Source organism: Suillus plorans (assembly GCF_016647745.1).
Source record: "Suillus plorans strain S12 chromosome Unknown HD556scaffold_4, whole genome shotgun sequence".
Taxonomy (NCBI): domain Eukaryota; kingdom Fungi; phylum Basidiomycota; class Agaricomycetes; order Boletales; family Suillaceae; genus Suillus; species Suillus plorans.
This window is the reverse complement of record NW_024537388.1, coordinates 400569-426762: the sequence shown is the minus strand read 5'-3', so window position 1 is coordinate 426762 and position 26194 is coordinate 400569. Positions and strand designations below refer to the sequence as shown.

Below are 26194 nucleotides of genomic sequence, written 5' to 3'. Positions count from 1 at the left end.
TGACCCACTTGTAATTAATAACTCCGAATGACAATTAGTCATGGGAATATATTTCCTTTTTAAAATATACGTGAGAATTATATACCGATGTTGGATAGTCATGGGTTTCGAGGGTTGTGGCTGATGATGATCATGTTGGTTTGACATTTCTCTCTTCAGCATGGATTCAGTAAACACTTCTAGGTGCGATAAAGAGAGCATATGCAAGTACATAGATTCGCTCATCTGAATCGTCAGCCTTTCAATTGATCGCCTAGAGCCACCGTCTCAACGGTACAGACTTCGTTCAGAAACTCCGAGTCCTTCTCCTGCTCTCCCAGAGATTCCACCAGCGGAACTTGATCTCACTTTTTCCTTTGACACGATCATGGGTTGTCCAGAAATTTCAGAACCACAGTGAGTCGGATCATATCCTCGATTGCCCAATACAGGGACGGTCAGTCACGGTAACCTCACAGGGCCGAGAAAGTCCAGAAGCGAGCTAGTAACGTGATGAAGTTGAAAGAAAAGCTTAGAGCCATGACTGCTCGCTTAGAAGCTGCTGAACGCAAACGTCAGGAGTTAGCTAGCAGAATTCCGAATCAACAACAGAACAATACGGCACAATCCAATAGGTCATAGAATTCGTCTCTCTTTCATTCATTCTGCATATGCTGGCAAGACCAGGACTCCAATACTCAGTTTAACCCCTCATTTCTTCCCACATCGTTGCTCTCCTTACCCTGTCGTTGTTATAAGCATTATTTAGACATACTATCCGATTTACATCCGATGAGGTACACGAAACGTGCATGCCACCACGCTTTATGGTCCGAGTTTACAATGGGACCACGGTCGTGCACATACCGGGTACCGGTGACAGGGTGCGAATAAGCAACAGCGCTGCCGGCGTGTGTACCGTAGTGATGTCCTGGCGCCTGCCGTCTCGTTGCAATTGTTCCTCGTACTATATAGTGCGTCTGCGCACATATTACTAATTGGTCCTATCTTCTCCACACTGCTATAAAGAGTGCAGCTTTCCACTTACTCCATCCATTCCGATCCCCCCGTCGTTATCTCAAAATCGACAGGATGGCCTCCACACGCAGACTTTCGTCAACCCTTGAGATGACCTCCACAAAACAGCCTGCCTCTCGTCGAGGCTCAGAACGAAGGCCTCCCGATAGGCGTGGATCAGGATATTCACCTGGTCAATCCAGACGCCCTTCTATCGACCCATCGAGGCTGATTCCGATGGATAAGTCAGTACCCTCCAATTTGTATGATCCGATCACTGATATTTCTCCAATAGAACTACGCATGTTGGCGGCACCAATGATTTCAATGTCGTCTTTATCGGTGCAGGAAATATCATGTTTGGTGAGTTCTGCTAGTGTCATATCCGTACCTTGCGGGTACCTGACTCATCCCCGCTACCCCAGGATCCGATGAAGGACCCTGGAATCACTCTTTCCGCTTCGAGCAGTAAGTCCTCCCCCTTGTCTCCACATGCTCTGCCACCTAAAAACCATCACAGTAAGCTCGGTCTGCGTCTTAAAGTAGTTGCCCTCATCGATCCTGCGATCGAGCGTGCAACTGCCGTTCTCCAAAAGAAATGCGACTCCTTCGTCATTTCCGCGTACCAGGCAACGCGTGTGTTCAAGACCCTCGAGGACTTTGTTAAGAACATGTCCCAAAAGGACCGTCCTCGCGCCATTGTCGTCGGTTCTCCTCCAATGTTCCGCGGAACCCTCCAACCGGGTCGCGACATTGAGATGCAAATTCTGAAATACTTCCCTGGCGTGGCCATCTTCATGGAGAAGCCCATAGCGACCGGTCCAAAGCATGAGCTGGAGCAGTCCTTCCAGATTTCAAAGGCGATCTCCGACTCTGGCGCCATATGTTCCGTCGGGTACGTTTATAGACAGTTGGCTCAACAAATGAAATGAACCTATCCTGCACAGGTACATGCTAAGGTACCTGAAAGCTGTTCAGAAGATGAAGCAGATCATCCAGGAGAACGGGCTTACTGTGATGGTCACAATTGCTCGTTATGCGTGTGCTTACGAGGCGATCGCGAAACCTGACTGGTGGGATAAATCCAAGAGGTGAGCTGAGTTCTGGTCTAGAATGTGTAAGTCATTAACTGACTTTAATTCATTAGTGCTGGTCCCGTTATCGAGCAGGGGACCCATTTCTGCGATCTCTCGCGGTACTTTGGTGGGGAAGTTGACATAGCCTCCGTCGCCGCTCATTCCCTTGACTGGGACGAGAATGCTGGCCATCTCTCCAAGGTGCAAGTTGACGAAAGCAAGATTGCCCCGGAGAACAGGATTCCCCGTGTTACTGCAGCTACTTGGTAAAGATGGGTTGTTGTGTTCGAGAAGCTAGATGCTAACATGATAATAGGAAGTATGATTCCGGTGCGGTTGGCAGTTTCATTCACACTGTGACCCTCCAAGGGCACAACTACAGCTGTGAGCTCGAGGTCCATGCCGATGGCTACTCCCTCAAGTATGCTCCTATTCAACCTTACTGCATCACCCTCTCATGATATTCCTAGGCTCGTCAACCCTTACGTTCAGCCTACGTTGTATGTCCGCAAGCCCGGCGATGATCACGAACAAATGTATACCTTCCCCGATGACGACCCATTCTTCTCCGAGGTGAGTAGTGACATCCTTGAAGAGGAACTCGAGGCACATACATGACTCAGGTATCCAACTGGATTGACATCATCGAGGACATCGAAGAGGACCCTGAGGCTGCTCAGATCCTGAGCTCCTACGAAGGTACATTTTCAGGTAGACTTGTCACTCATTCACGATCTGACGTTATTCGTTGCAGACGCTTGCAGAACTTACGAACTTACGTGGGCCATCCGGGAGGCCAGCGAGCGTTCTCGTGCTACTAGACTTGCCGCAAGCAAAGCTGCTGCCACTGTGTTTGAAGAGGAAGGCGAGGCTGAATAAGATGGCACATACCTGGACTGGGAATCTTGGAGCGAAAATATCGTTCTGACTCGTTGTAAAGTAGTATTGTAAATAGTATAGATGGTGGTGTGGACAACTTACATAATGCCTTGTGGTTTTATTGTTCCTTTCCCGACCGATTTCATGACAATCCTATAGTAGCACCTTCTCAATGCCGTCAGGAAATTTGTAGCCTCCCTGGCGGCGAACCTGCGACGCATGGATCAGACCAGAACTTGGACAGGGGAACCCAGTTATGCAAACTCACCTCATCGAAAACTTCCATTTCTAAAATGCTCTTGTCATGACTCCACAGTTCACTCTCAAGCTTCCCGTCTCTGACGCATCGTGCAACCTCATCGGCCTGGAAGTGCCAGCCCGAACCGATGTACTCAAACGTCCGGGTATCCTCGCGCGCGATTTCGCCCGGCTTGCCCTCTTTGAAGTATTGTACGGTATACCTGAGAGGACAAGGTACGGGCGCGTCGATCATGATAGTCCCTTTCTCAAATCGAATGGTAACGCCTGGGTTGTGGGACGCTACGTTCATACTACAGCTCAGGACTGCCTGTGCAGCGAGAGTAGAGCCTGTACTGGAGTTGGGAGAGAAGGTGACAATATATGACGTGTTGCAGTCGACGCCGGTGATCGGTGTTTTGTACATTGTACCGGTGATGTTTGAAGGTTTGGTGCGCTTATTGGCGGGGTGCTCGTAGAGAGCAAGAATTGTCTGCATAATAGACTTAAGCAGAGGATGCCATGTAGTCAACGGCACATACCCAGATTAGAGGATACGGACCACTGTGTCACTTTAGGTTAAACTGGCGCTCGATGGGAACATATCGCACTCACAGGTCAAGAATCGCACCCCCACCGAGCTTGGGGTCGAGCATGCGGTGAGTCAGGGGCAAATCTGCAAGCGACGTTCAAGTTGAAACGGATGTTGCGATACAAGCCGCAGGGTTACTCACTGTCAATGCCGAAGTCGACGGAGAAATCAGCATGGACAACCACAGGCAGGCCAAGTGTACCGGAGTCGATAAGCTCTTTGACTTCCTTCGCGAGTGGCTGAAAACGCGTCCATAGTGCCTCCATGAAGAAAACCCCATTCTCTTTCGCTGTTGCGATGAGCGAACGCAGTTCTGCAGCGTTGCAGGTCACTGGTTTCTCGCATAGTACATGCTTTTTTGCCTTGAGCGCATCCAAAGCGTTTGTGTAATGGTACGTGTGGGGTGTACCTAAGTAAGGCCGAATATCGATTTTGTTTGTGGTCATAGTTTGGATAAGTCATACCTATGTAAATAGCGTCTACATTCTTGAATGATGTCAAGAGGCAAATAGACTCGACGAAAGTGATCCACGAACCTTATCTGCATAGACTTCGTCATACGTTCCATACGCCTTCACGGTCTTGTCGCTGTTCACAAACTCGTTGATAAACTTTTGGGCCTTCTCAACGCTTCGGGAGCCTACAGCAGTCACTTTGTGCACCACATCATTGGTATCACGCCTGAGGAAACTCATCAGTCCCAATTTCAAAGAAAATACATGCGCTCGTACGTGGTAGGATCAACAAGCAAATCCTTGATGGCAAACAGGGGTCAATAACTCACGCGATCATGATACGAAGTTCTATTTTCTCACCGAAACAACTTGTTCTGCGATCCAACCCGTAGAGATGATGCCCCAGCGAAGTGTGAAGGATGTCATAATTTCTGTCAAAGCTGATGTTAACTCATTTCTCTTGCAGCCAGTTTATATATCTATCGGAAGGCGGGGCGCCTGGGGATCCCATGATACTGACAGCCCGACCAGAATCGCAAAAAATAGACTTTATCGGGTGAAATCGAAATCTGAATGATATGCCACGGCGTCCGACGCAGTATCTCGCGCGAAGTTCGGAAAATCGTAGAATTAGAGTTACAGAAAACATGTGGTACGAAAAATTTCGAGTCAATGACCGGCTTACTGGATGGCGCACATAAGTGAAGTTCAGTTTTCACTATGGGGTCCTCGCTCCTCATCGCTCCCACGGACCAATTCATACTGCGGCGAATCGTCATCATTCAGTGATATTTGGGATGAAGATGTTTGTGCAAGATCATCGGAACGTTTCCTCTCTCTTTCTACCTTTGCCTTCTCTTGAAGGAACAGTTTGTCGAATTCCTCTTGCAAGTGTGACTTCAATTTAGGCATGTTCGAAAGGTTGCGATCGCATTTCCAGCAAGAGAGATCTTCCTTCAGTAAAGGCTCATATTCACTCTTCTTGAGTTGAGAGGTCTAGAGTCATGGCAGCAGTCAACGCCGCAAAGAATGTACGGCAGCGAAGTACAAACAACTCACTGTTTTATAATACGACGGGTCGGCATCGAACCAAGAGAGAACATCGCTCAGATGAATAAAAAAGCCGCGCTTCGGATGGAAGGAATTGTAGTGTTTCTTCAACTTCATTCTCGGAGAACATAGGTCAGCAGAAAGTACGTGGAGATGGAGGTGTCTAGAATCACATATATATATGAGTGCGTCAGAATATTAACCAATCGAGACTTACTCCATGCTAGGTATTGCATGGAAGCCCATCCATATTTCCCACTTGAATCCATACTTCTTGAACATCTCACTTTCAATCATTTTCTTGACATTGTTCGCTTCTCGGCTTAGATCTGTGAGGAGTTCCTTGACACAGTTTTTCTCGCATTTGAGCAATGAACGTAGATTGGCGAGTTGGTACACATTGAAGGGTGGCCTGACACGAGGTATAACGAGAAAATGGAAGATCGATTTTGGAAATGCATCAAAAACCGTCAAACACGTCTCGGAATGTGAAAAGAGAACTGATGGAGGCAAACTGGCAGGATTTGACTTTTGCGCGTAGGCGCGAAAAATGGTCATGTTGGCGCTGGACATAATGTGCCTCACACTCTCGGCGTTGCGTTAGGGGAGTTGGTGAGCCGGCTGTCACGAAGACACGTATGTCACAATTCATGAATGTTGTGACCGTGACATACTACAGTTTTACCTCAAGGCCTCACCCCTCGACTACACATATTATTTACAAAGGACTCAAATGTCGGTCGCTTCGATTGTGCAAGCGAACGAGCAGGCGTTGCAGCCAATTGATTCACCGATTCATAAGCTGGTGCAAACAGTCTTTGCAGAGGTTCTGGCCGAATTCAGTGGCTGGAAAATCAAATACTGCGAGCATTTCATCCGCTCTCTGACCCAGGTCACATCAAGTCCACGTGTTCCGATACCAGATGACGATAGCACACCTCTCCATGCCGTCGGTAAGGCCGGTGGGGGTCCGGACGGAAACACGGAAAGAATGGTTGCATTGACCTCTTACTCTGAAGATGGAACTCCAAGATCAACTTCCACGATATCTCTTCAAGTAGTACATACCGAGCTTTTTGAGCCACACAAACCCTATGAATATTGCACTCCCATCTCAAGGAATATCTTTAGGGGAGATGATGACGATATGATGCCGTTCATCCCATATGCGGATGATCCAACCTTCGACCACCTAGATCATACACTGTGTTATGACTCTTTTGCATGGCAAGATGATGACTATGATCCAGACTGTGAGTACTTACTATTCACCGGGTGTGATGAAGCATCATTATTGTGAATAGTAGAAGTTATTTCTTTAGAGGCAGCCTATCGCCTCCGTACGGTTCACAGTCTGCTGTATCAGGACACAGATAGCACGGGGGTCCTTCCCTTAAAGCTTTTCTCAACTCCAGGAAAACCTGGATTGTTTACCCTGAGTCGTCGTCGGTATGGGGGTTCCCGATCATTTTTCGTGCTCGCATCCAAACCTTGAATAAACGTACAGTGATCTACTCAAATGGAACGGGACCACCATTCCTTGTCCCTACAGCTTTCCTTCTTCATTGCCATCTCACGGTATTCTTCAACATCGGCTTGAGCTCACTCATGCATTATTTTGTCCTAACCTCAACTGTATTGAGCCCCTGTGCCCTGTTCATGGTATGGCTTCCAAATTGTTTTTCTTTTTTGACGCCCAAACAGTTTAATTTGCAGTTGAAACAAACCCTGTGTCGCCACCCCGTAAGCAGACTATCCAGCTGTCAGAGCTACTGAAACGTGTAGAACACCCCTGCGATGCTGGCTGTTTCTTGCAGAGCAGGACGGTCGAGGCACTCCCTCGCTGGAGTGAAGATGACATCGATTCGTTCAAGAGCATCTTAGATATTGAGCCAGATATGATACCTTGTGACCATGCTGAATTATGCTTCAAGCCCTGCCATGAGGTTTGTCCACATGAAAATGATGAGAGCTTTCCTTGATCTGACTGTGGTTCAGATCCTTTATTATCGCCGATTACTATATCCAGATTTCGACGAGCTTCAAACTGAGTGCCCAAATGGGGAACGCAAGGGGAAGTCGCGATCTCTGGAATTTCAAGGTAGGGGCGATTGTATGTGGACACGTGTTACTTTACCGACGCTCCGCACGAGATAGATCGTGATCCGCTCAAGTTCACACCGTGCGTGCCCTTATTGCGTAAGTATCGAATGCTGTACTGGATACTTTCCACAGGAACGAACCTTGTCATCACTCTGGACCATGCGATGTTTTATCTGACTGTTTATGTTTCAAGAACAAGGCTCATTGCCAGCGAAACTGCCGTTGCCCTGGAAAATGTATGTTTATGTCTGTGTTGCTACCAGCACGAGGTTTGATGCTACCCTTTATCAGGTGCTCGGAGATGGAAAGGTTGTCGCTGTGCCAAAGCACGCGATGGGATGAGCTGTGTGAAGGTCAAGCGATGCTCTTGCCTCGAAGCTCGACGTGAGTGTGATCCAGAGCTTTGCGTCAAATGCGGATGTCGGTGCGTGATGCCGACTATCTTCTATGTTGTGATTTGCCCATTAATATCTTGCTCTTGGCAGAGGTATGTTACGTAGCATTCAGCAAGGGTTGGATGTGTCTAACTGAGTTGAAGACCCGGAAACGAGTACTTGCGGGAACTCGCAGATTCAACAAGGTCATTTCAAGGTATACATCTACATTTAACACACCAGATCGTACGAATAACTCTATCCACGATTATAGAAACTGGAGGTCAAGGAAAGTCGTTGGGGCGCAGGTGTATTCCTTCTCGAACCGGCCAAACAGGGTGAATTGATCGTGGAATACGTCGGGGAGCTTATATACGAAATGACATTTGACAGCCGCGGGTGAGCAGCGTTCATCCCTGAAATTTCCCTTAGCTCACTGAGTTGACAGAGAGGTTGCAGAGCACCTTGGACGAAGCTATGTCTTTGGTCTCAACGACGCGCTATCCCTGGATAGTTCGCGTGCAGGCAACATGTCGAGGTTCATCAACCATTCGGGCTCTAGTGGTGTCAGTAGCGAAACGCAGTGTAATTGTCGCGCTTTCGGTGTGTAATGCCTGTATCCCTTGATGTCCATCTCGATAACTCATCTCAAACATTCGACAGCGCGACTTGTGAATGGAGAACACCGTATAGGAATATTTGCGAGTCAGATGGTTTCCCTACTATCGTGGACGCGGAATGCTGATAACTGACACAGTTATGAACATTGACGCTGGAACCGAGATCCTCATTGATTATGGCCCAGTGTTCTTCCCGGACCAAAAGAAGAATGCAGAGGCCTCGTAAGTCCTGCGCGCTAGTCACATTATCCCATAGCTAACTTTTTTGCTGCATTTTGTAGCCGTTCAAATTAATCTGGTTGTTATCAAACCACAGCTCGTACTTAAAACACCACAGGCAGCATACTTAATTCTGGCTCAACACTGGGCAACCCTAAATTATTGCTCTCATATATGTGGCATTACGAGGGACGGAACACCACATCGGCACCTTCATGGCCAAACGCACTAAACTGGAAGTTCCAATCACCAGCAGGAGTGGCACTGATTTATATGTATGCAAAATGCTATAAGACTGACGTGCACTGGGACTTGCAGATTCAAGCAAGGATTTGACGGTATTATACACGTGCATTACAGTATCAGTTATGCCGCACGACTACACTACATAAATCAATGTTCCCACTCGTTCGATTCAGCGCCCAGTCTTTAACAAGTCCCTAAGGTTGTCGCTCAGAGTAGGCATGGCTACCTTTGACAAAGACGCCTTTCCTTCTGAGGGAGATGTCCCTCGTCGCCGTAGCACACTACCAGTAGAATCAGTGGCTTCCTCCGCTCGCCTTCTGTCAATGTCTGCAACGAGCTGAGCAAATGACAGGAAGAGGACCTCTGCTTGGGCAAGAGTAGAATCGAGTTCAATGGTCATGCTGAGTTCATTGCAATACTTCAGGATCTCGTCAAACTGGTTGGATACCCGGTAAGAAAGGAAGTTGCACCGCAGGCAAGCAAAGCACGCACCTCTACGAGATACCGTAGGATCATGTCCCGATGGGACTCCAAGATTGCTAAAGCGACGAAGATAACGAATTCATTGCTGTAATAGTCCGTCCACAACACTTCCCATAGACGCAAGACATCGTCGAAAGGGAATTCACGTTTAAAAGCGATGAGGATCCATCTGGGATAAACAGCGTCAAGGACGTTTTGTCTGCGGTTTGCTGAAGACTTACCGGAAGCAAAAGAACAAATTGAGCCCGTCAGTTTTTTCTGTAGCAAATGAGAGTCAGGGTAGTTATAAACACAGAAAATAGATTTAGTGACCTAAATGTCGATATAGATCAGGATCCATGACACTGATAAGTTCTTGGAGCGTCGAGAGTTGTTTCTTCATTCCACTCTGATCCCGAAGGAAATTTTGAATCTGCTGTGAATGTCAGAGACAGAATCTTCGTCAAGTTTCAGATGTACTCGCCATACGATTCATTACTTCCACAAAGCACCAGAAGGTCAGCTCCTCGTCGGAACCCATCACAACGTACAAAGGAGCGCAAAGGTCCGACATGCCCTGTACATACCCTCATTCCCTCCATTAGATACCACATACAAATGTAGTATTCCAGATGCGCTCACCAAGCTCTTTATTATAGAAATTGTATGTGAGGAGAATGCCTGCGAGACGATCGATATGTTCATTACTGGGAGATTGTGCACCGATGTCCGACATCTGGGGAGAGATCGTTGTGTACCGACGATCCCCATTTGAGCCATTGTCAGCGGTATCCTCATAGGAAGTAGAGAAAAGTGGCTGAGTGCGGTCTGTGCGGCGACAATCTACATCAATGCGGTGACGTTCTTCGAGGACATCCGGCCTGTCAAAGACCTCGGGCACACCACACCACTCATCCTTGATCTCACAGTATCGCTTTCTACATAACAGGTCAGAAAGTATGGATCTGGTGGTGAAGGCAACATTACCTCTTCTCCTCCCATTTCGCTTCCCTCTCACTACCAGTTATGTCCCATTCGTGGACACCAAGTATGAAGGGCCACATTTTCTTCCTCAGGTTTCCATAAGGAGTGATGCCTCTCCTGAAAACCTGGCACTTCATCTCTTCGAGCCTGACTGTCGGTCGTCCGTCTTTATCAAACCACTTCGCCCAAAGCGCCTCGTCTATTGGGTGTGCCGGGTCTCGAGAAGTTTTGGGAGAGGGAAGGTTGATCGTGGAGTGAAGAAGCTCGAACACACCCAGCGGGGATATTTCCTCAACCACATCTGAGGAGGAGGGCAGTGCCTGAGCCTCTCGTTTACGCGCTCGATCGCCCTCTTCAGCAACTATGCGGGCCCAGCGAGCAAGATACACCCTCGCACTCTCAAATTCACCAACGCCCCCTTTCTCCACCCAACTACCCCATTCCAAGTCGCCGTTGGCATTAACTAGACTCTTGACAGGGTCTGGGAGATGCGGGACGATAGGCTTAGCGAGAGGATGAGAGAGAATGTTTTGCGCGGCGTGGCGTGTCGCTCTAGTAATATTTGAAAAGGATTGCAGCAGCGCCATCCGTGCGTGAGAGCTGGATTGTGTGGTGGAAATGGAGGGTGGGTAAAGAGAGCGATGCAAAACGGATGGACGAGTGGGATGTTGGTTAGATGTATTTGCAGGAACACTGTATAATGGACGTGGGCGTCTGTGAGCAGGTACAGGTGAGTGCGAAGAAGCATACGATGACTGCGCAAGGATATCATCCACAGCGTCGTCGTCAAATATCTGAGTGGTGTGCGTATCAATGTCGGCTTTAGATGGGTCGACGATAAACAACGAAGGTTGTAGTGTGGAGCGGAGTAGATGGGCATAAGGTCGTAGACGAGAGAGCAAATCCTCGCCTCCCCATGAGGTTGAGGTTCGAGAAGACGATGGTAATGATGTGGGAGGATATGCACCAGTGGAGCTGCTTTTACTGTATCGAGACGGTAGTGTCATTGAAAACGACTCGTCGTCATGGAAGTGCAGAGTTGGGAGTGTGGAACTGTTTATGAGGTTTATACCGATAGTACCATCTGTTGTTGATTAGCTTAGTCTTGTCAATGTCCAAAGACAACATGAGAACGTACGCCATGATGAAAGGGTAGGTGGATGGACAAGAAGAGAGTATATCGAAGTCAGAGGAACCGAGAATGCATAGGACTCTGGTCTTTGTGTAGGAAGGTCGATAAGGACCGCATCTTCCAATGGTGTAAGATTTCCGGGGTTCAAACAGAGAAAAAGACTGCGGACCTTCATCCTCCTCATCCAATATGGCCTTCTCCTCGATCCTCACAAACTTGTCCCATTCGTCAGTTCCCTTCTCGCACAGCAGTGTCTCTGGAATCCATGCAAGCAGATAGGTAGGATTGACAGCCTCCTAGACAGCAAAAATGCATATGAGAGAAATGCGAGACGAGACCTGGCTACTCACGCGTTTGACAAGAGCTACGAAGCCCGGGATGTTATCTCTAGCGTATGCGGTTGGATTAACGTAGACTCTGGATTTACTATAGAGAAGGCGATATTTGCTCTCCTCCTCTGCAGAAGGGGATAATGAACCACTGCTCTCGCTTTGGGTACGCTGAATCTCAACCATGGAATCGGACTAATGAAAGGGGCTTGGGTCAGCATACCACAAGGCCAACTAGCAGCAACTCACTGAAATTATGGACAAGGAACCGTCAGAGTCACAAGTACGATGATTCTCGCCCATACGCATCAGTACTTGAACCGCGGACTTCTATTTAGTGTTCGTTGTACTGCGGCTGCGTGATGCACTGAGTGTGAATACGCCAAATCTCAATTTGTAGTCCTCCCGCAGTTTGCCACAATTCCAGTAGTACTAGTACGTTCACTGAATTTCAAAAAAAAACGTTGTTCACTTCGTTTAGTCTATCAACGTCGACCACGCTTTTCGAAGTACACCACGGTAAAGAAACGTTCTTCCAGAGCAGGTCTTGTTACTGTTCAAAGATCCCGCGCAGGAAGAATATGATTTCCGTCTAAACACCGATAACAGTCGAGCCAAACAACTGTGACAGTAGTGTTGTTGTTGTATATACGGAGTGTGGTGAGCAGCGAGGTTAGTATTAGACTGTAGAGCTGTCTGAGACACCCTTTTGCAGGTTAAGATGCAAGATTATTGCAGTTTTGTTCGTTAAACACCAAATCGTTTTGGTCCACGCGCATACGTAGTGTGCTTGCACTTAACATGGGCATAAATGTGTTCATCCCACAGGTTACAACATCAACAGAGCAAGTAAAATGATGATATGACGAACGCTCTAACACAACAACGTTTATTTTTGGTACGACCACACATTCCGGAGCACTATAAGAACAAACTATCAGTCCAGTCCAGACCAATGAATCATAGAGAACAAGACTTACAACCCGCCTTCGTTGCTAGCCGGTTAACAGAGTCATCGCTCTCTCCTTGTGATCGCACTGGTCCACAGAGCGCAAACGAGGTGTAAGTGTTCAGGGCACGGCCGTTGGCGTCAACATCGGCGACGTTGATCTGGACCGAAGCGTGGTCCTTGGAGGTAATTAGGCGGTCTGAGCCATGCATGGGTTAATGCTCTAAGACGGTGTCTGGCTCAAAAACATACTGGTGGCCGCACACTTGCGGGGGACGTAGAGGTCAACAAGAACGCCCTAATACCAAGGTAAGCGGTAAGACTAGGATGTAGCATGGCGACGTCAATACAAACCTGGTCGTTTTCCATTGCGAGATCGAGATTTTGGCTATGGTGTGCGATGTGCAATCTACAGGGATGATGCGTGGGATAGTTCGTGAAGCAACTGTACAGTTTGTGCACGTGACCAGATATTATGTAATATTTGCATTTGGCGAACGCACCATTTAATGTAGGTCGAAAAGATACACATACATATAATATTGTTTGTCTATCGTATCGTATCGTAACGTGATATGCAGTTGGAAAACGAAGTGATAGCATCAGGAGGATTCGAGGTACGATGATACTGGAAAAGAAAATTGAAAGATGGTAATGGAGATATAATGATAACAGAGATCAGGTGCAACTATCGAAGTAGGGGCAGGAGCAGCGAGCAGAGGTCGGTGGTGCAGAAGCGCAGAGAGCAGGTACAAATAGATACTATTTCAGATACAAAGAAGGCCTGATAAGAACAGCTATCGCTGATCCAAGGCAGAGCGTAGTCCATGGCGAAAGCGAAAATAAAGATCGTGCAATGGATGATTGAGCAGATTCGTGGCAGGATACATGGTGTTCGTTGAGATGGCGCAGTGAGAACTGATGGGCGCGAGTAATCCCCACTATTATAGGAAGATGCAGGTAAGATGGCGGTACAAGTGCTTTGCAGATGGTAGAATATCAGACGACGGAGTCGGGAATGCATGGCCACGTATGAGTCAGCGCAACTACGAGAGGCTATTGGCAGCTCCATGCGGAAAGACTGGCATGAGGTTGTAAAAAGTGACTTGTGTGGGGTCAAAAGGTATCCTAGGGGGCGGGGTCTTGAGACGTTCCCGATCACAGTTGGGGGACTGGAAAGGAAAATTTTGTCTTGATGGCGATTCCGGCTCTGAATTATTTCCAAGAGGGTTTGAACGGAGTGATGACTTGCGGCGGCGCACCGGTCCAGACGCAGGGATTGCGTCTGAGAATGTGGGTTCTTCAGCGCCAAGTGCGGGCAGAAGAGACAGATCTGCTGTGTCGCAAAGATCGAACCGCGGAGGGTACTCCATGGCGGAGATCCATGGGAGACGATCAAACATAGGAACACGGCTATATACATCGAGAGGCGACTCGATACGAGGGGGAAAACGACGGCGTTTATTCATGGAGCGAGTGTTACGGGTAGACCCTCGCCTTACTGCAGCACCACAAGGCATCGGTGACTTTGATTTCTAGGAGATACGCATCAACACCGCTCGAATAAAATAAAATAAAAATGCGCAAAAACTGACCCGAGACAAAACACGAGGTTCATTGAGTGTGATTGGCGACAGCAGTCGCGGGGGACTTAAAAGCATTCGCGAGGGTAAAATTTCCTGACGCACAAGTCAATTCGATTTGAGAGCTAGAGAATTGCCAGGGGACCTACAGAAATTACTGTTGATGGGACGTGGGACTGACGCGTCTCCGGGGAAGGAGACTGTAGCGCGTCTTGAAATAAGGCATGGGCGACGCGTCGTGGTGATGGGGCAATTATTGATGGCATTCTTGAAGATTGTGGACAATGTCGTTGGTGTCGTTGGAGGGCAAATAAAGATACAGAGGGCCGAAAGAACGTGGCAAAGCTTTATGTTTGGCCAGCGCAAGGCAAATGAACCATTATTGTGGTACTAAAATGAATGGGAACAATGGAAAAGCTGTAAACAGGCGATTAGGGTGTGTTTCGAAGCCTCGAGGTTACCGCTCCTAACCTTCCCAAAAAGGGAAACCTGACTCGCCTTGTCCACACGCTTTGCCACTTTTCATCACACACCAAGGGTACCGGTATGACTCGCGTGAGTTTCTCATCTCATTCTAGTCGATTATATTTTTATTTTTATGCATTTTAGGAACGTATGGGTGTGCGATACTACTCCAACTCACTAAATTCAACGATAGTACCACTGGTCCTGTCAAAAAATTCATGCCGTGATACCACGATACAAATTTATGATTATCGAGAGTCATGAGGATCCTACACGTCCCCCAGAGTATCGATAAGAGGCGATACCTGTAAGTTTGTGTTCATGCCCTTCCAAGCTGATAAGACGACGGTAGATCTGCGTTCAGGCTCCATGAAGAGTTTTTTTGTCACTTTGGAAAAGAAATCAATACCTTTTCCTCATAACGGAAGGATCATGATTCATCTGTACGCATGAATCATCGCAGATCAGGAACACAGCAATTAGTGCCCCGTCGGACAGCCCTGGGTCAATCACGGTAGCTCTGCGCCCACCATGGGGATTAATTACGATACTTGACATAGACCTCCGCGTTTCTCCAGGTAAGTGTCATTCCGCGGATATTTTGGGTCACGGTGGAACAGCCTCAGGTTCTTCTCCGATCTCAGTTTTTCGAATAAAACCTGAAACCTAGAAGAATCCAAGTTTGTCAACACCCTATTTGCTGATTGCGGCAGAGCCAGGCTTTCGTTATGCGCTAATTAGTCCGCTCGACAGGAAATCATCGTTGACGTTGACACCGCCCGCTGATGTTGATCCCACCTTTCCCCCACTGCCAATGGCGTGGTACACGTTTTGCCTTTTGCTTATCATATTTTTCATCTAGTTGACCAACGCTTCATCAACGTTATGATCCCCGATATTCCTCGCTATTCCATACTTGAATATACAGCTTTTGCGAAATCCCCATAACGCATTCCTATTGATGATCCCACTGGAATCCGCTCATGCACCGGAGTCCATTCTCTGTCTTGTCTTTGACCCCTATTCGCCCAGGACACCGTCTCCGCAAACCGTCGTCTGCAATGCGACAAACCGACAAAACTGTCATCTTGTGACCGCACGTATCCTGTGCCGACACTGAAGCCATTTCCAAGCGACGAGCTAGAGTAAGTACTCACTCATCGCGTGTACCACAGACGTAACGCCCAGACACAATTCTCGCAACCTTGGACGACCGAAACTCAAATCCAGCCGCTTACACTCATTCTCCAGGCCTTGGGCTAGACGATGCGGTCGACGGTGAGATAACTAACTGAAACTCTCACGCCTGCTTGCCGATTCCCACGCAATGAAACATTCTCGTTTCCTGCCAATTCCCTGCTGTCACATTCCTTACTTTGTCAAAGGCATCCGAAGTGTACGTTCCATTGGGCATGTCAATATTATGATGATTACAGTTGCCGACACGAGGACGATGCGTTACGTGTATCGAGATTGGCTAGATAACCTTTCGAGTGAAATGCTTTTTATTCATGAACATACTAAAGAACTTTTAGTTATTGTCTCGTAAATGCGACCAAAAAGACAGAAAAAAATGCAGCGACGACCATGACGATGATATGATGCAAGCTAATTAGAGTACACAATTATATGGAAAAACGTTGAACATCTAGTCGATCTCCTCCATCGCCGATGTCGACACGGCTTCCAATGGAGGAGGCGCACTAGAGTCTTCAGCCGGTGCCGATTCTTCGTCTTCTTCGTCGACATCGAGACCCAAGCTGATCATACGGTTGATGCGCTTGGCGAATGATGTGGGATCATCGAGTGAGAAACCAGAGGTGAGGAGTGCGGTTTCGAACAGTAGGAAGGTGAGGTCACGGACAGACTTATCAGCCTTGTCCTCGGCGACTTTGCGCTTGAGTTCTTTGATGATGGCGTTGGAGGGGTTGAGCTCGAGGGTCTTCTTGGACGCCATGTATGAAGACATGGAAGAGTCGCGAAGAGCTTGTGCTTTCATGATACGCTCCTGTAGACATGTGAATGAGAATTGTCCTGGTGTTTTAAAAGACGATACATACCATGTTAGATGACCAACCGAACTGGCCGGTGACAAGGACGCAAGGAGAGTCCGTGATACGGTTAGAGACGACAACCTTCTCGACCTTGTCGCCAAGGGCTTCCTTGATGGTCTGGCAGAGATCGTTGAACTGAGCAGCCTCTTCTTCACGTACTTTCTTCTCGTCATCAGTCTCCTCAAGTTCGAGGCCCTCTTTCGAGACGCAAATAAGCTTCTTGCCCTCGAACTCTTTCAGCTGCGTTACAGCGTACTCATCGATGGGGTCAACGAGAAGTAGGACTTCGAAGCCCTTCTTCTTGAGCACTTCAAGGAAGGGTGAGTCGCGGACAGCGGCGAGGGATTCACCGGTAAGGTAGTAGATGGACTTCTGGACCTCGGGCATACGAGTGATGTAGTCTGAAAACATTGTAAGGGAACCGTCCTGACAGAACACGCAAGATACACTCACCCTTGAGCGAAGTCTGTTCCTCGAGGGACTTGGTGGAGAAAAAGCGGAGGAACTCAGCGAGCTTGCTACGGTTCTGAGCGTCTTCATGGATACCAAGCTTCAAGTTCTTGCCGAAGGACTCGTAGAACTTGTTGAAGTTGTCCTTATCCTCGGAGATCTCGGTGAACAGGTCCATGCACTTCTTGACGATGTTCTTGCGAATGACCTTGAGAATCTTGTTTTGTTGGAGGGTCTCACGTGAGATGTTAAGAGGCAAGTCCTCGGAGTCGACGATACCCTTGACAAAGTTGAGGTACTCGGGGATGAGGTCTTCACAGTCGTCCATGATGAAAACGCGGCGAACGTAGAGTTTGATGTTGTTACGCTTCTTCTTGGTCTCGAAGAGATCAAAAGGCGCGCTACAAAGTCGACTGAGTCAAGGTAATTGAATGTAGAAAGACAATACTGACCGCTTTGGAATGTACAAGATTGCCTTGAACTCAAGCTGACCCTCGACAGAGAAGTGCTTGACGGCGAGGTGCTCCTCCCAATCGTTTGTGAGCGATTTGTAGAAGGCACCGTACTCCTCGGCAGTGATGTCCTGAGGATTACGCGTCCAGATGGGCTTGGTCTTGTTGAGCTCCTCGTTGGTGGTCTCGGTCTCCTTGACCTTCTTGGTCTTCTTCTCTTTTGGCTTGTTCTCATCGTCCTCGACCTCTTCGATCTTAGATTCTTCTTTCTCGTCCTTGAGTTCCTCCTCGTCATCTTCAACCTCCTGCATGTACATGAGCCACAATCAGAGACACCTGAAATCGGCTTACCTTCTCGACCTCCTTGGTGACGGCGAGTTGGATGGGGTATGAGATGAACTCGGAGTGCTTCTTGACGATCTCCTTGATCTTCTTCTCCTCAAGGTACTCAGTCTGGTCGTCCTTGAGGTAAAGGCGGATCTCAGTACCACGACCGAGGGGTTCGCCGTCTGTATCAGGAGTGATTGTGAAAGTGCCACCTGCAGCTGACTCCCAGATGTACTGTTCGTCATCGTTGTGTTTTGAGATGACCTGGACACGCTCGGCGACAAGGTAAGCGGAGTAGAAACCGACACCAAATTGACCAATCATAGAAATGTCGGCACCGGAGCTGAGAGCCTCCATGAAACCCTAAGTGGGGTGGGTCAGAAATCAGTCAAGACGAATGATTTGAGGAAGGTTACCTTTGTGCCAGACTTGGCGATGGTACCAAGATTGTTGACCAAGTCAGCTTTGGTCATGCCAACACCGGTATCACGGATGCAGAGGAGCTTGTTCTCCTTGTCCGGAGTGATGCGGATGTAGAGGTCCTTCTCGGTTTCGAGAACCGAGGGCTCGGTCAAGGAAGCATAACGGATTTTGTCGATGGCATCTGAACAGTTCGAGATCAACTCACGAAGGAAGATCTCCTTGTTCGAGTAGAAGGTGTCTGAGTGGGACAAACAACATTGAGAATAGCATGAAGCATGAAAGATATAAAGTACGGACTGATAATCAAGTCAAGGAGTTGACTGATTTCAGCTTGGAATCCAAAGCTCTCGGTTGCCATTTAGATCTGAGGGGCATGATTAGTTTAAGAAGGCGCGTCAGAACAATGAGCTCACGGATTGGTGTATGAAAGAAGTGGAAAAGATGGGAATGACTACAGTAAAGAACGCGTTTATCTGGAGGTCCTTAAGTATCTGATTTTTTTGATATTCGAGAACCTTCGATACACAGAAATTCTCAAACCGTACACATTCCAGAACATTCGAATACTTACCTTTTATAGGGGAACTTGGATTGAACAAAGGCTGTAGCCTATCTCACTGCCTGACTCGCTATTCAATTAGAACTTTTCACTGTTCACGGTCGCCTTGACCTTCAGAATAAGCACTAAGTATTAGTCTTCAACGTCGTGTGCAGACTAGAAGGATTAATAGATGAATATGATCGAGTCACCTAGTACCCGCTTAGATCAAATGCTCGCTGACATACCAACGCTTTCCAACTAGCCATCATCAAATATGAAATACTTTTCTACTCGTGGAGGCTTATCAGAGCTCACTTTCGAAGAGGTAAGCAAACTTATCAATGTCCAATCCATTGATCTAGAATTTTAATAGACAGTACTTGCTGGTCTCGCCCCAGATGGTGGATTGTACATCCCTGCATCAATACCACAACTCCCATCTAACTGGCAGGATTCTTGGGCGAACAAGACTTTTCCCGAGCTCAGCATCGAGATCCTCTCCCTCTTCATCTCTGCAGATGAGATCTCTCAAACAGACCTCGCTGCCCTTGTGCATGCGACGTACAACGATTCTGCATGGCGCCATCCCGATATCACCCCGCTCCAGCCACTCACCACCAACAAGTACATCCTCGAGCTTTTCCATGGTCCTACGTATGCCTTCAAGGATGTTGCACTCCAGCTCCTAGGCAACCTCTTCTCCTACTTTCTCCAGCGCCGCAACAAGGCAAAATCTCCTGGAGAGGAAAGGGATACGTTGACCGTCGTGGGTGCGACCAGTGGTGATACAGGCAGCGCAGCTATTTACGGGCTGCGGGGCAAGCCTGATGTCTCTATATTCATTCTCCACCCCAAGGGTCGCGTCAGCCCTGTCCAGGAAGCTCAAATGACTACCGTGACAGATGCAAATGTACACAACCTTGCTGTAAAGGGAACCTTTGATGATTGTCAGGTGCGTTTGTTCCTCGTATTCAATTATTTCTCCACTAGCTTACATACACACAAATCCGTAGGACATCGTCAAAGCCCTCTTCGCTGATGCCGCCTTCAATGCAAAACACCACCTCGGCGCCGTCAACAGCATAAACTGGGCCCGCATTCTCGCCCAAACAGTTTACTACTTCCTTTCCTACTTCGCCATCCGCCGTACCCTCCCTACCGATGCCGAGCTTCAATTCATCGTCCCAACTGGTAACTTCGGCGACATCTTAGCAGGCTACTACGCTAAGCGCATGGGCCTGCCAATGGCTAAGCTTGTTATCGCTACAAACGCCAATGACATCCTCACCCGCTTCTGGAAGACGGGGCGATATGAAAAAGCGGACTCGGATTCCTCGTCGCCTGCGGTCGGGGGTGTGGTAGAGACTCTCTCGCCTGCCATGGATATCCTCGTATCGAGCAACTTCGAGCGTCTGTTGTGGTACCTCGCCTTCGAGAATGTACAGAACACCAATCCTGGAGGGGGCTTGCGTGAGAAGGCCTGTCAGACGGTGAAAGGCTGGATGGACGACGTAAAATCTATCGGGCGCATCGTCGTCCCAGATTCAGTGCTCGAGCTGGCCAGGAGGGATTTCACTGCTGAGAGAGTCAATGATAAACAGGTACGCTCATACATTTCAATTTTACATCAGCTAAGTCAACGTTACGAAATACATAGATCCGCCAAACGATTCGGGAGTACTACACCTCCGCGCAATCCTACACCGCGGACCCACACACCGCAGTAGGGCTGCACGTCGCAGGTGTCCTTTCGCCCCCACCCAACACCATCCAAATCATCCTTTCCACTGCACACCCCGCAAAATTCTCTGAGGCGGTCACGAGTGCGCTGGATGGCGTGCCAGGTTTTGACTTTGACTCGGTGCTTCCAGAGGCGTTCAAGACGCTTCTAACGATGGAGCGCCGCGTGATAGAAGTTGAAAGGCCTGATGTGGAGCTTGTGAAGGGCGTCGTAGAACGGTTTGCGGTAATGTGAATACTTGATGGTGTGGGGTGCCCTGAGAGGGGGGGGGATCAAAAACAACGTTTGTCGTGCCAAATTTAGATGGGGGTCTTGTATACCAGTGATAGCAATTATTGATATAGGAGGGTGAGCGTCTTCCCTCCTTCCAATATTTGAGGTTCTTTGTAGCGATTTCTTCAACGGCGAAATGAAATACGCATATGGCGTTCATGAAAAGATATAGTGTTTGAATTGAGGTACTTTAAATGTTAGAAGGAATGAAGGGAACACGCGGCGCCTCGTCTCTCGTCCCCGCGACTCTGCCTTTCCGTCGGTTCTGGGGTCGAAGTCGGTCACAGCTCAGCGCTCAGCGTTCAACGTTCAACATCCGCGGTAATCAAATAGATTGTCGTAAATTTGGGAAGGACACTTGTAATAATATGCCAGTTACAATGTTAATCTCAAGGTCTCATCGAATCTTTAGTCACGACAACTCACAACCCCAGCTTTAAGATGCATTCAGGTTCTGAACGGCGTTTTGACTGCGGCGAGCTTGCGCATATTATTTTTACAGCAGGGGACAATAACGCATGCTATTATGCAAAGATTATGGATACCGAGACGTATAGATGAAATAGCAGCAGACGCAGCTGTAGTATGCAGTCAAGCACAGAAAGTACATGAAGAGCCCATAAGCATAAGTATATCAACAACCATACTTTGTCCCAGTCCAACTTGTGCCTTCACGACATGCCTGACCCAAATATAATATAGTGTTTATACCTAATCCTCCCTCTTCCTCTTCTGACCCACTACAGGAGGAGGTTCATCATCATCCTCGTCTTCCTGGGTATGGGTCGTCAAGTCATCGAGTGGACTATACGTGTAAAAGGGGTCTTCGTCTTCCCATTCGCTCTGAACTTCGTCCGAGTCTGAGTTGACAGCGGTGGCTTCGCTGTCGGTGTCGAGCAAGGATGCCTCCTCATCTTCTTGGGACTCCTCTGATGCATGACTGCTGGTGCTTAAGGAATCCTCCTGTTAATCCTCATTAGCGTGGTTGTTCAGCGAGTAACTGCGACAAATACTAACGGAATCCTCGTCGTTCTGACATTCTACGTCAGTCGCTCTGGACAACGGCTGTATTGTGATGACCACTTGTTGGACAGGCATGTCCATTACCAGTTGACCGGGGTGACAGTTGGGGTAATGCGGCGAGACCGTCATCGGCTGGACTTTGATCGAATACCTCGGGGTAACTTTTAAAACTTGGGCCTCGAGCCTGGGCCAAAGTTTAAAAGTAACTTTCTCGTTAATTCGAATGATCTTTCCGGGAATCATCGTAGTTAGGAGTGAGCACAAGGTAAGAAGTGAAGGTTTGTTCTGCGATGCAGCGTCTACTGGGGTGAGCTTGGTAGGTACCTTACAGACCCGTATCCTTTATATAATTTAGAGGTGTGGGCACATCATTGCGTGCTTGTGTTCGCATCCACAGCGGACTTGCGGCATTGGACTCGGCTATGCTTTGAGTAGTATTCATCGCCAAATCTGCGAGGGCTCGTGAATTGATCCCGGCAGTGGGAATGGCGGAAGCTTGTGTGAGTGGACGTTGTCGGTCAATGCGGAAGCACCCTGCATCCACTGGCACCACCACTGTCCACTGCACGATGTGACGGTCCAGTGAGCTATCTGCCCTCTGGTTCAAGGCAATGCATACATGACTTCACGAACGAAGTATCAGTACTAGATTATTGTTTACGAGAATGATACACCTCACTAGCTGCTGAATGTCTGTAGGATATATTCAAGGTCGACGCGTCGACACTCGGTCAAAGGGATGCGATGCGGCTAGTATGGGTAAAGCATTGTTAATCGAGTACTTACCACTTTTCCAATTCCTCGACCGACGTTCCATATGTCATTTCACTGCTCATGATGTTCACGCATGATGATAAAGGTATCGCATTTGGTCCTAGGACCTGCATCATATATTTATCAATAACTTCTTCGATCTCGTATTGAAAAGCCAACAGCATACTCCACGTATCGGCTTTCTTGGTTGCAAATACACGGCATGATAAACAGCAACAGCAACCATCACACTTTGTGAAGCACTTGGCTCGTGTGTGAAGGACAGGGTAGGACTCGACTCCTGCACCGTGAAAAATTGAGTTGCAAATTCGTGATCACTGATTATGTCCAAGCCTGAGAGCAGTAAATGAATCGTACGCAGGTTTTCTGGAGACCCGAAGACAAACGAAAAAAGACGCAGCTGACCGGTCGACCCCTCGCACCATATACCACGCATCGTAAGAAATTCTCTGGAGAGCTGAAGCTTTTGAAGTGCTGTCACGGACTCACGAACTCCCAACTTGAACTCGACTACAATGATACCTCACGTGACCCCAAAGTCAACTTGGATAATACCCCTAATCTTGCATTATCAGAAACAAGGTGTGAGTTGATTGGTTGCAGAATACGAAAGTGAAAGACTAGAGAAAGACTGTACTGTGAACAATTGGGGACTTGGAAACTGAGGGGGAGTAGAATGAGCTTAAGGGGGTTGCAGGCTTGAGAATGACGATTATTTCGTTTGAATTCGGTTCGGTTCATGTTGTTATTAGAATTTTATTGACGCACAGCCTGAATCATTCAATAATTGTCATATAAATGACTAGTAGAAGGAGCTACTCATCGAGTACACCGCTCGCATGGCAAGATGCCGAGAATCCATAAGTATTGAGCATAAATTAAACAAACCATGTCTCAGACATGAGAAACAAGGTCAAGCGGCCCCCGAAGTATCGTACTTAAGTCTATGTAGCTAATCGATAGTAGTACATGTGGTGGAGACTGTGCCATGGTCGAGCTTTGCGCGAATGCGATGGTGCCGTTTTAAGGCGATGGGTGAAGCGATACGATTCTCTTTCTCTCTACTCCTCCGGGTCCTTTTCTTTCGAGGGGAAGGTGGCTTTGTTATGGCAGGCGTGTTTGATTCAGCCAGACTTATTGCTGTGTTTGCTGGTTCCTCTAGGGGTAGGAGTGCCGAGTTGGAGCACTCGGAAACGTTGGACTCGTCCTGCTGGCGCTGGAGAAGGCGGCTCAGGCGCGGTGGAAGATGATTGGTGGGCATAAGCCTTATGGTGACATGGTCATTGATTCGGATCACCTTTCCCGGTAGAGTCATTATGGAGAGTAGTGTGAGGACAAGGCAGTAGAAAGTGAAGGTTTGTTCTGCGATGCAGCGTTCAGTAGGGTAAGCTTGGTAGCTACTCTGCAGACATGCATCCTTTAATAATTATCTAGAACTGTGGATGAACCATTGTGGTTGTCTTCAAACACCCACAGCGAAATTACGACGTTGGACTCAACAATGCCATAAATGATATCACTTTCTGTGAGGGCCTGTGGATTGATCATGGTGGTAAGAACGGTGGAAACGCTTGAAAACTAACAATGACGGTCAATGCAGAAGCACATTGCGACCAATAACATCGACCACCGTGACGGTCCGACGGGTGATCCGTTAGCTTATGTAGGCAATGCGTAGACGAGAACACGAACAAAGTATCAGCACACAGACCGGCGGTCCTAGGTTACAATAATGACACATCTCACCAGCCGCTGGCCGCAACGTTCTGTGGGATATACTCAAGGTCGGTCAAAGGAACACGTCTCGGAGGATTGGGCTATTTTTATATTGAGAGCTTTCTAATCCCTCGGTCGATCTATCATGTATTGTTATACTTCCCATGACACATGATAGTTTTCTGGGATCCACAAGCATTGAGGAGCACTATGAAGTGCAAGGGCGGATGCTCGAACTCCTTCTCCACTAATTTAGACTTTAATTTGTCTCGAAGTTCACAGGACGACATACCAGGATGGCGCTCTGCGAAGTACTTGGCTCGTATGCTACTTGGAGCCACCGTGAAGGCGAGAAAGGACGAGACATCTTCTGCACCCTGCAAAAGTTGAGTTATTAATTCGTGAATGTGTCCAAGAACAATCCCACGCAGTTTTTCTGAAAACCTTGAAACAAGTGGAAAAGACGTCTGGAGACATTATTATGCAACGAAAGACCACGAAAGCAAAACAAAGCCATATCACGGGGAATCATGCTCTGCAAAATCAAACAGCGTTCTTTCGGGTGTTCAAACTTGGTATTAGAAAAGGCTCCTTCTGTCTTTTTACCAGTCCCGCCATGGTATTATATTTATCGGCTCTTTGTTCGCACTATTTCGGGTTATATGCGCAAAGAACGTCGGTCAGGTGCTCGCGGAGTATGGTCATGGTTCAAGCGAGTCGTTGGAAAATAGAATAAGAGCATCATAACAATCATATTGCACCTTAGCCGCGACTCGTCATCTAGCCAAAGAGCCGCACGCTCTAACTTATGGTAATCATCAGCACACACAACAACTGACCAGTACAACGATTGAGCACGCCACCTGCGAGTATTTGTTGAAAAGTCCACGAGCCTTGATCAAGTCAGGTTTTACACACGAGCATCAGATGTAAGCTGTGCTTTGTCTGAAAAGATATTCAGTGACGTACATTTCTCGACGCAACTATAGTAGCGACGGCGCTTGTACATCTACGGTCTCGACATTCCGTCCCTGAGACCTCCCTTTCTAACCCTTCTATAGTACAAAGACAACCTATCTGTGACATGACATCAGCTTCCCGTATCATTGAAAAGGGCATAAAATGCTAACCAAGATGCCATCTCCCAGTCATCTTGCGGTTGAGATTTGGTAGGAACGGGCGCGCTAGGGTCAGCTGGATCTGACATCTGCCAATCTTTGGAGAGGTACTCAGACACGTAGCTATCGCCCCCGTAACTAGAAGCATTTGCTTCATTGTTTTGTGAATGACCAACGTCCGAGTTTCCATCCCTCGTAATGGTAATCTTTCGCTTCAATGGTACTATGACGCGCAGGGGCAAGATGGCAGAGGACGGGACGGCAGGTGTATCGGTTTCACGTCGAGCATCTCGAGATCTCTTTTTATGGTTTCGTGAGGCCTCTACTGGGGGGCACGCTGAGACAGAGCTCTGGTAAGATGAATCTGAATGTGTTGGTCTTGGGGAGGAGGCTTTGAGCCTGAGAGTGACCTTAGGGCCAAGACGCACAACATAGTCGGACGACATAGTAAACAGTGGCGCGAGGAATGGGGAGTGAAGTAAAGGAGCGCTGAGTGGGACGAACTTGATAGCTACCTCGCAGACACGTGTCCTTTAAATGAGTTAAAGCTG

At 48.0% G+C, this 26194-nt stretch overlaps 10 protein-coding genes across 10 annotated transcripts; 4 read left to right on the top strand and 6 right to left on the bottom strand.

The window, feature by feature from the left end:
* The first annotated feature begins 144 nt into the window (after positions 1 to 144).
* HD556DRAFT_600779 (uncharacterized protein) lies at positions 145 to 846 on the top strand. Its single transcript, XM_041311058.1, has 3 exons — positions 145 to 207; positions 260 to 396; positions 459 to 846. The coding sequence occupies exons 1-3, from the start codon at positions 202 to 204 to the stop codon at positions 619 to 621; spliced, it is 306 nt and encodes a 101-aa protein (XP_041166036.1). The 5' UTR covers positions 145 to 201; the 3' UTR covers positions 622 to 846.
* On the top strand, positions 783 to 3116 carry HD556DRAFT_600762 (putative oxidoreductase C terminal-domain-containing protein). Its single transcript, XM_041311057.1, has 10 exons — positions 783 to 1241; positions 1292 to 1359; positions 1422 to 1464; positions 1517 to 1891; positions 1944 to 2087; positions 2144 to 2338; positions 2389 to 2493; positions 2543 to 2645; positions 2696 to 2771; positions 2827 to 3116. The coding sequence occupies exons 1-10, from the start codon at positions 1072 to 1074 to the stop codon at positions 2949 to 2951; spliced, it is 1404 nt and encodes a 467-aa protein (XP_041166035.1). The 5' UTR covers positions 783 to 1071; the 3' UTR covers positions 2952 to 3116.
* HD556DRAFT_600873 (uncharacterized protein) lies at positions 3012 to 4823 on the bottom strand. Its single transcript, XM_041311060.1, has 8 exons — positions 4596 to 4823; positions 4512 to 4534; positions 4317 to 4461; positions 4245 to 4266; positions 3923 to 4189; positions 3804 to 3864; positions 3731 to 3752; positions 3012 to 3681 (listed from the first exon to the last, which is right to left on the bottom strand). Exons 1-8 carry the CDS (start codon positions 4659 to 4661, stop codon positions 3130 to 3132), a joined length of 1158 nt encoding a protein of 385 aa, XP_041166034.1. The 5' UTR covers positions 4662 to 4823; the 3' UTR covers positions 3012 to 3129.
* Positions 4824 to 4849: 26 nt separating this feature from the next.
* Positions 4850 to 5900, bottom strand: HD556DRAFT_1329640 (HIT-like domain-containing protein). Its single transcript, XM_041301670.1, has 3 exons — positions 5503 to 5900; positions 5295 to 5448; positions 4850 to 5231 (listed from the first exon to the last, which is right to left on the bottom strand). Exons 1-3 carry the CDS (start codon positions 5856 to 5858, stop codon positions 4944 to 4946), a joined length of 798 nt encoding a protein of 265 aa, XP_041166033.1. The 5' UTR covers positions 5859 to 5900; the 3' UTR covers positions 4850 to 4943.
* Positions 5901 to 5955: 55 nt separating this feature from the next.
* Positions 5956 to 8934, top strand: HD556DRAFT_1329636 (SET domain-containing protein). Its single transcript, XM_041301669.1, has 14 exons — positions 5956 to 6538; positions 6590 to 6734; positions 6793 to 6947; positions 7002 to 7231; positions 7284 to 7386; positions 7443 to 7467; positions 7521 to 7624; positions 7680 to 7814; positions 7927 to 7979; positions 8037 to 8161; positions 8211 to 8365; positions 8426 to 8467; positions 8520 to 8604; positions 8664 to 8934. Exons 1-14 carry the CDS (start codon positions 6019 to 6021, stop codon positions 8674 to 8676), a joined length of 1890 nt encoding a protein of 629 aa, XP_041166032.1. The 5' UTR covers positions 5956 to 6018; the 3' UTR covers positions 8677 to 8934.
* HD556DRAFT_1329628 (GTPase-activating protein gyp7) lies at positions 8935 to 12154 on the bottom strand. Its single transcript, XM_041301668.1, has 10 exons — positions 11776 to 12154; positions 11595 to 11721; positions 11432 to 11542; positions 10297 to 11377; positions 9952 to 10247; positions 9794 to 9897; positions 9643 to 9742; positions 9552 to 9588; positions 9340 to 9499; positions 8935 to 9283 (listed from the first exon to the last, which is right to left on the bottom strand). The coding sequence occupies exons 1-10, from the start codon at positions 11938 to 11940 to the stop codon at positions 9017 to 9019; spliced, it is 2448 nt and encodes an 815-aa protein (XP_041166031.1). The 5' UTR covers positions 11941 to 12154; the 3' UTR covers positions 8935 to 9016.
* HD556DRAFT_1329622 (ribosomal protein S21e) lies at positions 12147 to 13115 on the bottom strand. Its single transcript, XM_041301667.1, has 5 exons — positions 13058 to 13115; positions 12956 to 13001; positions 12735 to 12902; positions 12236 to 12675; positions 12147 to 12189 (listed from the first exon to the last, which is right to left on the bottom strand). The coding sequence occupies exons 1-4, from the start codon at positions 13070 to 13072 to the stop codon at positions 12644 to 12646; spliced, it is 261 nt and encodes an 86-aa protein (XP_041166030.1). The 5' UTR covers positions 13073 to 13115; the 3' UTR covers positions 12147 to 12189; positions 12236 to 12643.
* A 634-nt stretch (positions 13116 to 13749) lies between these two features.
* Positions 13750 to 14789, bottom strand: HD556DRAFT_1483718 (uncharacterized protein; the record flags this gene model as incomplete). Its single annotated transcript, XM_041308668.1, has 3 exons — positions 14436 to 14789; positions 14299 to 14382; positions 13750 to 14238 (listed from the first exon to the last, which is right to left on the bottom strand). The coding sequence occupies exons 1-3, from the start codon at positions 14550 to 14552 to the stop codon at positions 13750 to 13752; spliced, it is 690 nt and encodes a 229-aa protein (XP_041166029.1). The 5' UTR covers positions 14553 to 14789.
* Positions 14790 to 16399: 1610 nt separating this feature from the next.
* HD556DRAFT_1483712 (heat-shock protein 90) lies at positions 16400 to 18905 on the bottom strand (the record flags this gene model as incomplete). The annotated part of the gene is made up of 7 exons (XM_041308667.1): positions 18755 to 18905; positions 18451 to 18695; positions 18059 to 18397; positions 17708 to 18012; positions 17259 to 17656; positions 16812 to 17206; positions 16400 to 16759 (listed from the first exon to the last, which is right to left on the bottom strand). Exons 1-7 carry the CDS (start codon positions 18813 to 18815, stop codon positions 16400 to 16402), a joined length of 2103 nt encoding a protein of 700 aa, XP_041166028.1. The 5' UTR covers positions 18816 to 18905.
* Positions 18906 to 19037: 132 nt separating this feature from the next.
* Positions 19038 to 21175, top strand: HD556DRAFT_1533173 (tryptophan synthase beta subunit-like PLP-dependent enzyme). The gene is made up of 4 exons (XM_041309540.1): positions 19038 to 19323; positions 19372 to 19950; positions 20012 to 20599; positions 20656 to 21175. The coding sequence occupies exons 1-4, from the start codon at positions 19273 to 19275 to the stop codon at positions 20971 to 20973; spliced, it is 1536 nt and encodes a 511-aa protein (XP_041166027.1). The 5' UTR covers positions 19038 to 19272; the 3' UTR covers positions 20974 to 21175.
* Positions 21176 to 26194: the final 5019 nt, after the last annotated feature.

What these genes read in the sequence shown, in the direction of transcription:
- HD556DRAFT_600779 (XM_041311058.1), top strand. An exon ending in CCAGAAATTTCAGAACCACA is followed by an intron (nt 397 to 458) that starts GTGAGTCGGATC and finishes GTAACCTCACAG; the next exon opens with GGCCGAGAAAGTCCAGAAGC.
- HD556DRAFT_600762 (XM_041311057.1), top strand. Translation starts at nt 1,072, where the DNA reads ATGGCCTCCACACGCAGACTTTCGTCAACCCTTGAGATGACCTCCACA. An exon ending in TGCAGGAAATATCATGTTTG is followed by an intron (nt 1,360 to 1,421) that starts GTGAGTTCTGCT and finishes CCGCTACCCCAG; the next exon opens with GATCCGATGAAGGACCCTGG. An exon ending in GGCGCCATATGTTCCGTCGG is followed by an intron (nt 1,892 to 1,943) that starts GTACGTTTATAG and finishes TATCCTGCACAG; the next exon opens with GTACATGCTAAGGTACCTGA.
- HD556DRAFT_600873 (XM_041311060.1), bottom strand. Translation starts at nt 4,661, where the DNA reads ATGACATCCTTCACACTTCGCTGGGGCATCATCTCTACGGGTTGGATC. An exon ending in TTGCTTGTTGATCCTACCAC is followed by an intron (nt 4,462 to 4,511) that starts GTACGAGCGCAT and finishes GAGTTTCCTCAG; the next exon opens with GCGTGATACCAATGATGTGG. An exon ending in ACGAAGTCTATGCAGATAAG is followed by an intron (nt 4,267 to 4,316) that starts GTTCGTGGATCA and finishes ACATCATTCAAG; the next exon opens with AATGTAGACGCTATTTACAT.
- HD556DRAFT_1329640 (XM_041301670.1), bottom strand. Translation starts at nt 5,858, where the DNA reads ATGTCCAGCGCCAACATGACCATTTTTCGCGCCTACGCGCAAAAGTCA. An exon ending in CATGCAATACCTAGCATGGA is followed by an intron (nt 5,449 to 5,502) that starts GTAAGTCTCGAT and finishes ATGTGATTCTAG; the next exon opens with ACACCTCCATCTCCACGTAC. An exon ending in ACCCGTCGTATTATAAAACA is followed by an intron (nt 5,232 to 5,294) that starts GTGAGTTGTTTG and finishes CCATGACTCTAG; the next exon opens with ACCTCTCAACTCAAGAAGAG.
- HD556DRAFT_1329636 (XM_041301669.1), top strand. Translation starts at nt 6,019, where the DNA reads ATGTCGGTCGCTTCGATTGTGCAAGCGAACGAGCAGGCGTTGCAGCCA. An exon ending in TGATGACTATGATCCAGACT is followed by an intron (nt 6,539 to 6,589) that starts GTGAGTACTTAC and finishes TATTGTGAATAG; the next exon opens with TAGAAGTTATTTCTTTAGAG. An exon ending in GCTTCAAGCCCTGCCATGAG is followed by an intron (nt 7,232 to 7,283) that starts GTTTGTCCACAT and finishes ACTGTGGTTCAG; the next exon opens with ATCCTTTATTATCGCCGATT.
- HD556DRAFT_1329628 (XM_041301668.1), bottom strand. Translation starts at nt 11,940, where the DNA reads ATGGTTGAGATTCAGCGTACCCAAAGCGAGAGCAGTGGTTCATTATCC. An exon ending in GCGAAATGGGAGGAGAAGAG is followed by an intron (nt 10,248 to 10,296) that starts GTAATGTTGCCT and finishes CCTGTTATGTAG; the next exon opens with AAAGCGATACTGTGAGATCA. An exon ending in TGGAAGTAATGAATCGTATG is followed by an intron (nt 9,743 to 9,793) that starts GCGAGTACATCT and finishes CATTCACAGCAG; the next exon opens with ATTCAAAATTTCCTTCGGGA.
- HD556DRAFT_1329622 (XM_041301667.1), bottom strand. An exon ending in CCGCAAGTGTGCGGCCACCA is followed by an intron (nt 12,903 to 12,955) that starts GTATGTTTTTGA and finishes TGCATGGCTCAG; the next exon opens with ACCGCCTAATTACCTCCAAG. An exon ending in GCTAGCAACGAAGGCGGGTT is followed by an intron (nt 12,676 to 12,734) that starts GTAAGTCTTGTT and finishes TTGTTCTTATAG; the next exon opens with TGCTCCGGAATGTGTGGTCG.
- HD556DRAFT_1533173 (XM_041309540.1), top strand. Translation starts at nt 19,273, where the DNA reads ATGAAATACTTTTCTACTCGTGGAGGCTTATCAGAGCTCACTTTCGAA. An exon ending in CAGAGCTCACTTTCGAAGAG is followed by an intron (nt 19,324 to 19,371) that starts GTAAGCAAACTT and finishes GAATTTTAATAG; the next exon opens with ACAGTACTTGCTGGTCTCGC. An exon ending in GAACCTTTGATGATTGTCAG is followed by an intron (nt 19,951 to 20,011) that starts GTGCGTTTGTTC and finishes ACAAATCCGTAG; the next exon opens with GACATCGTCAAAGCCCTCTT.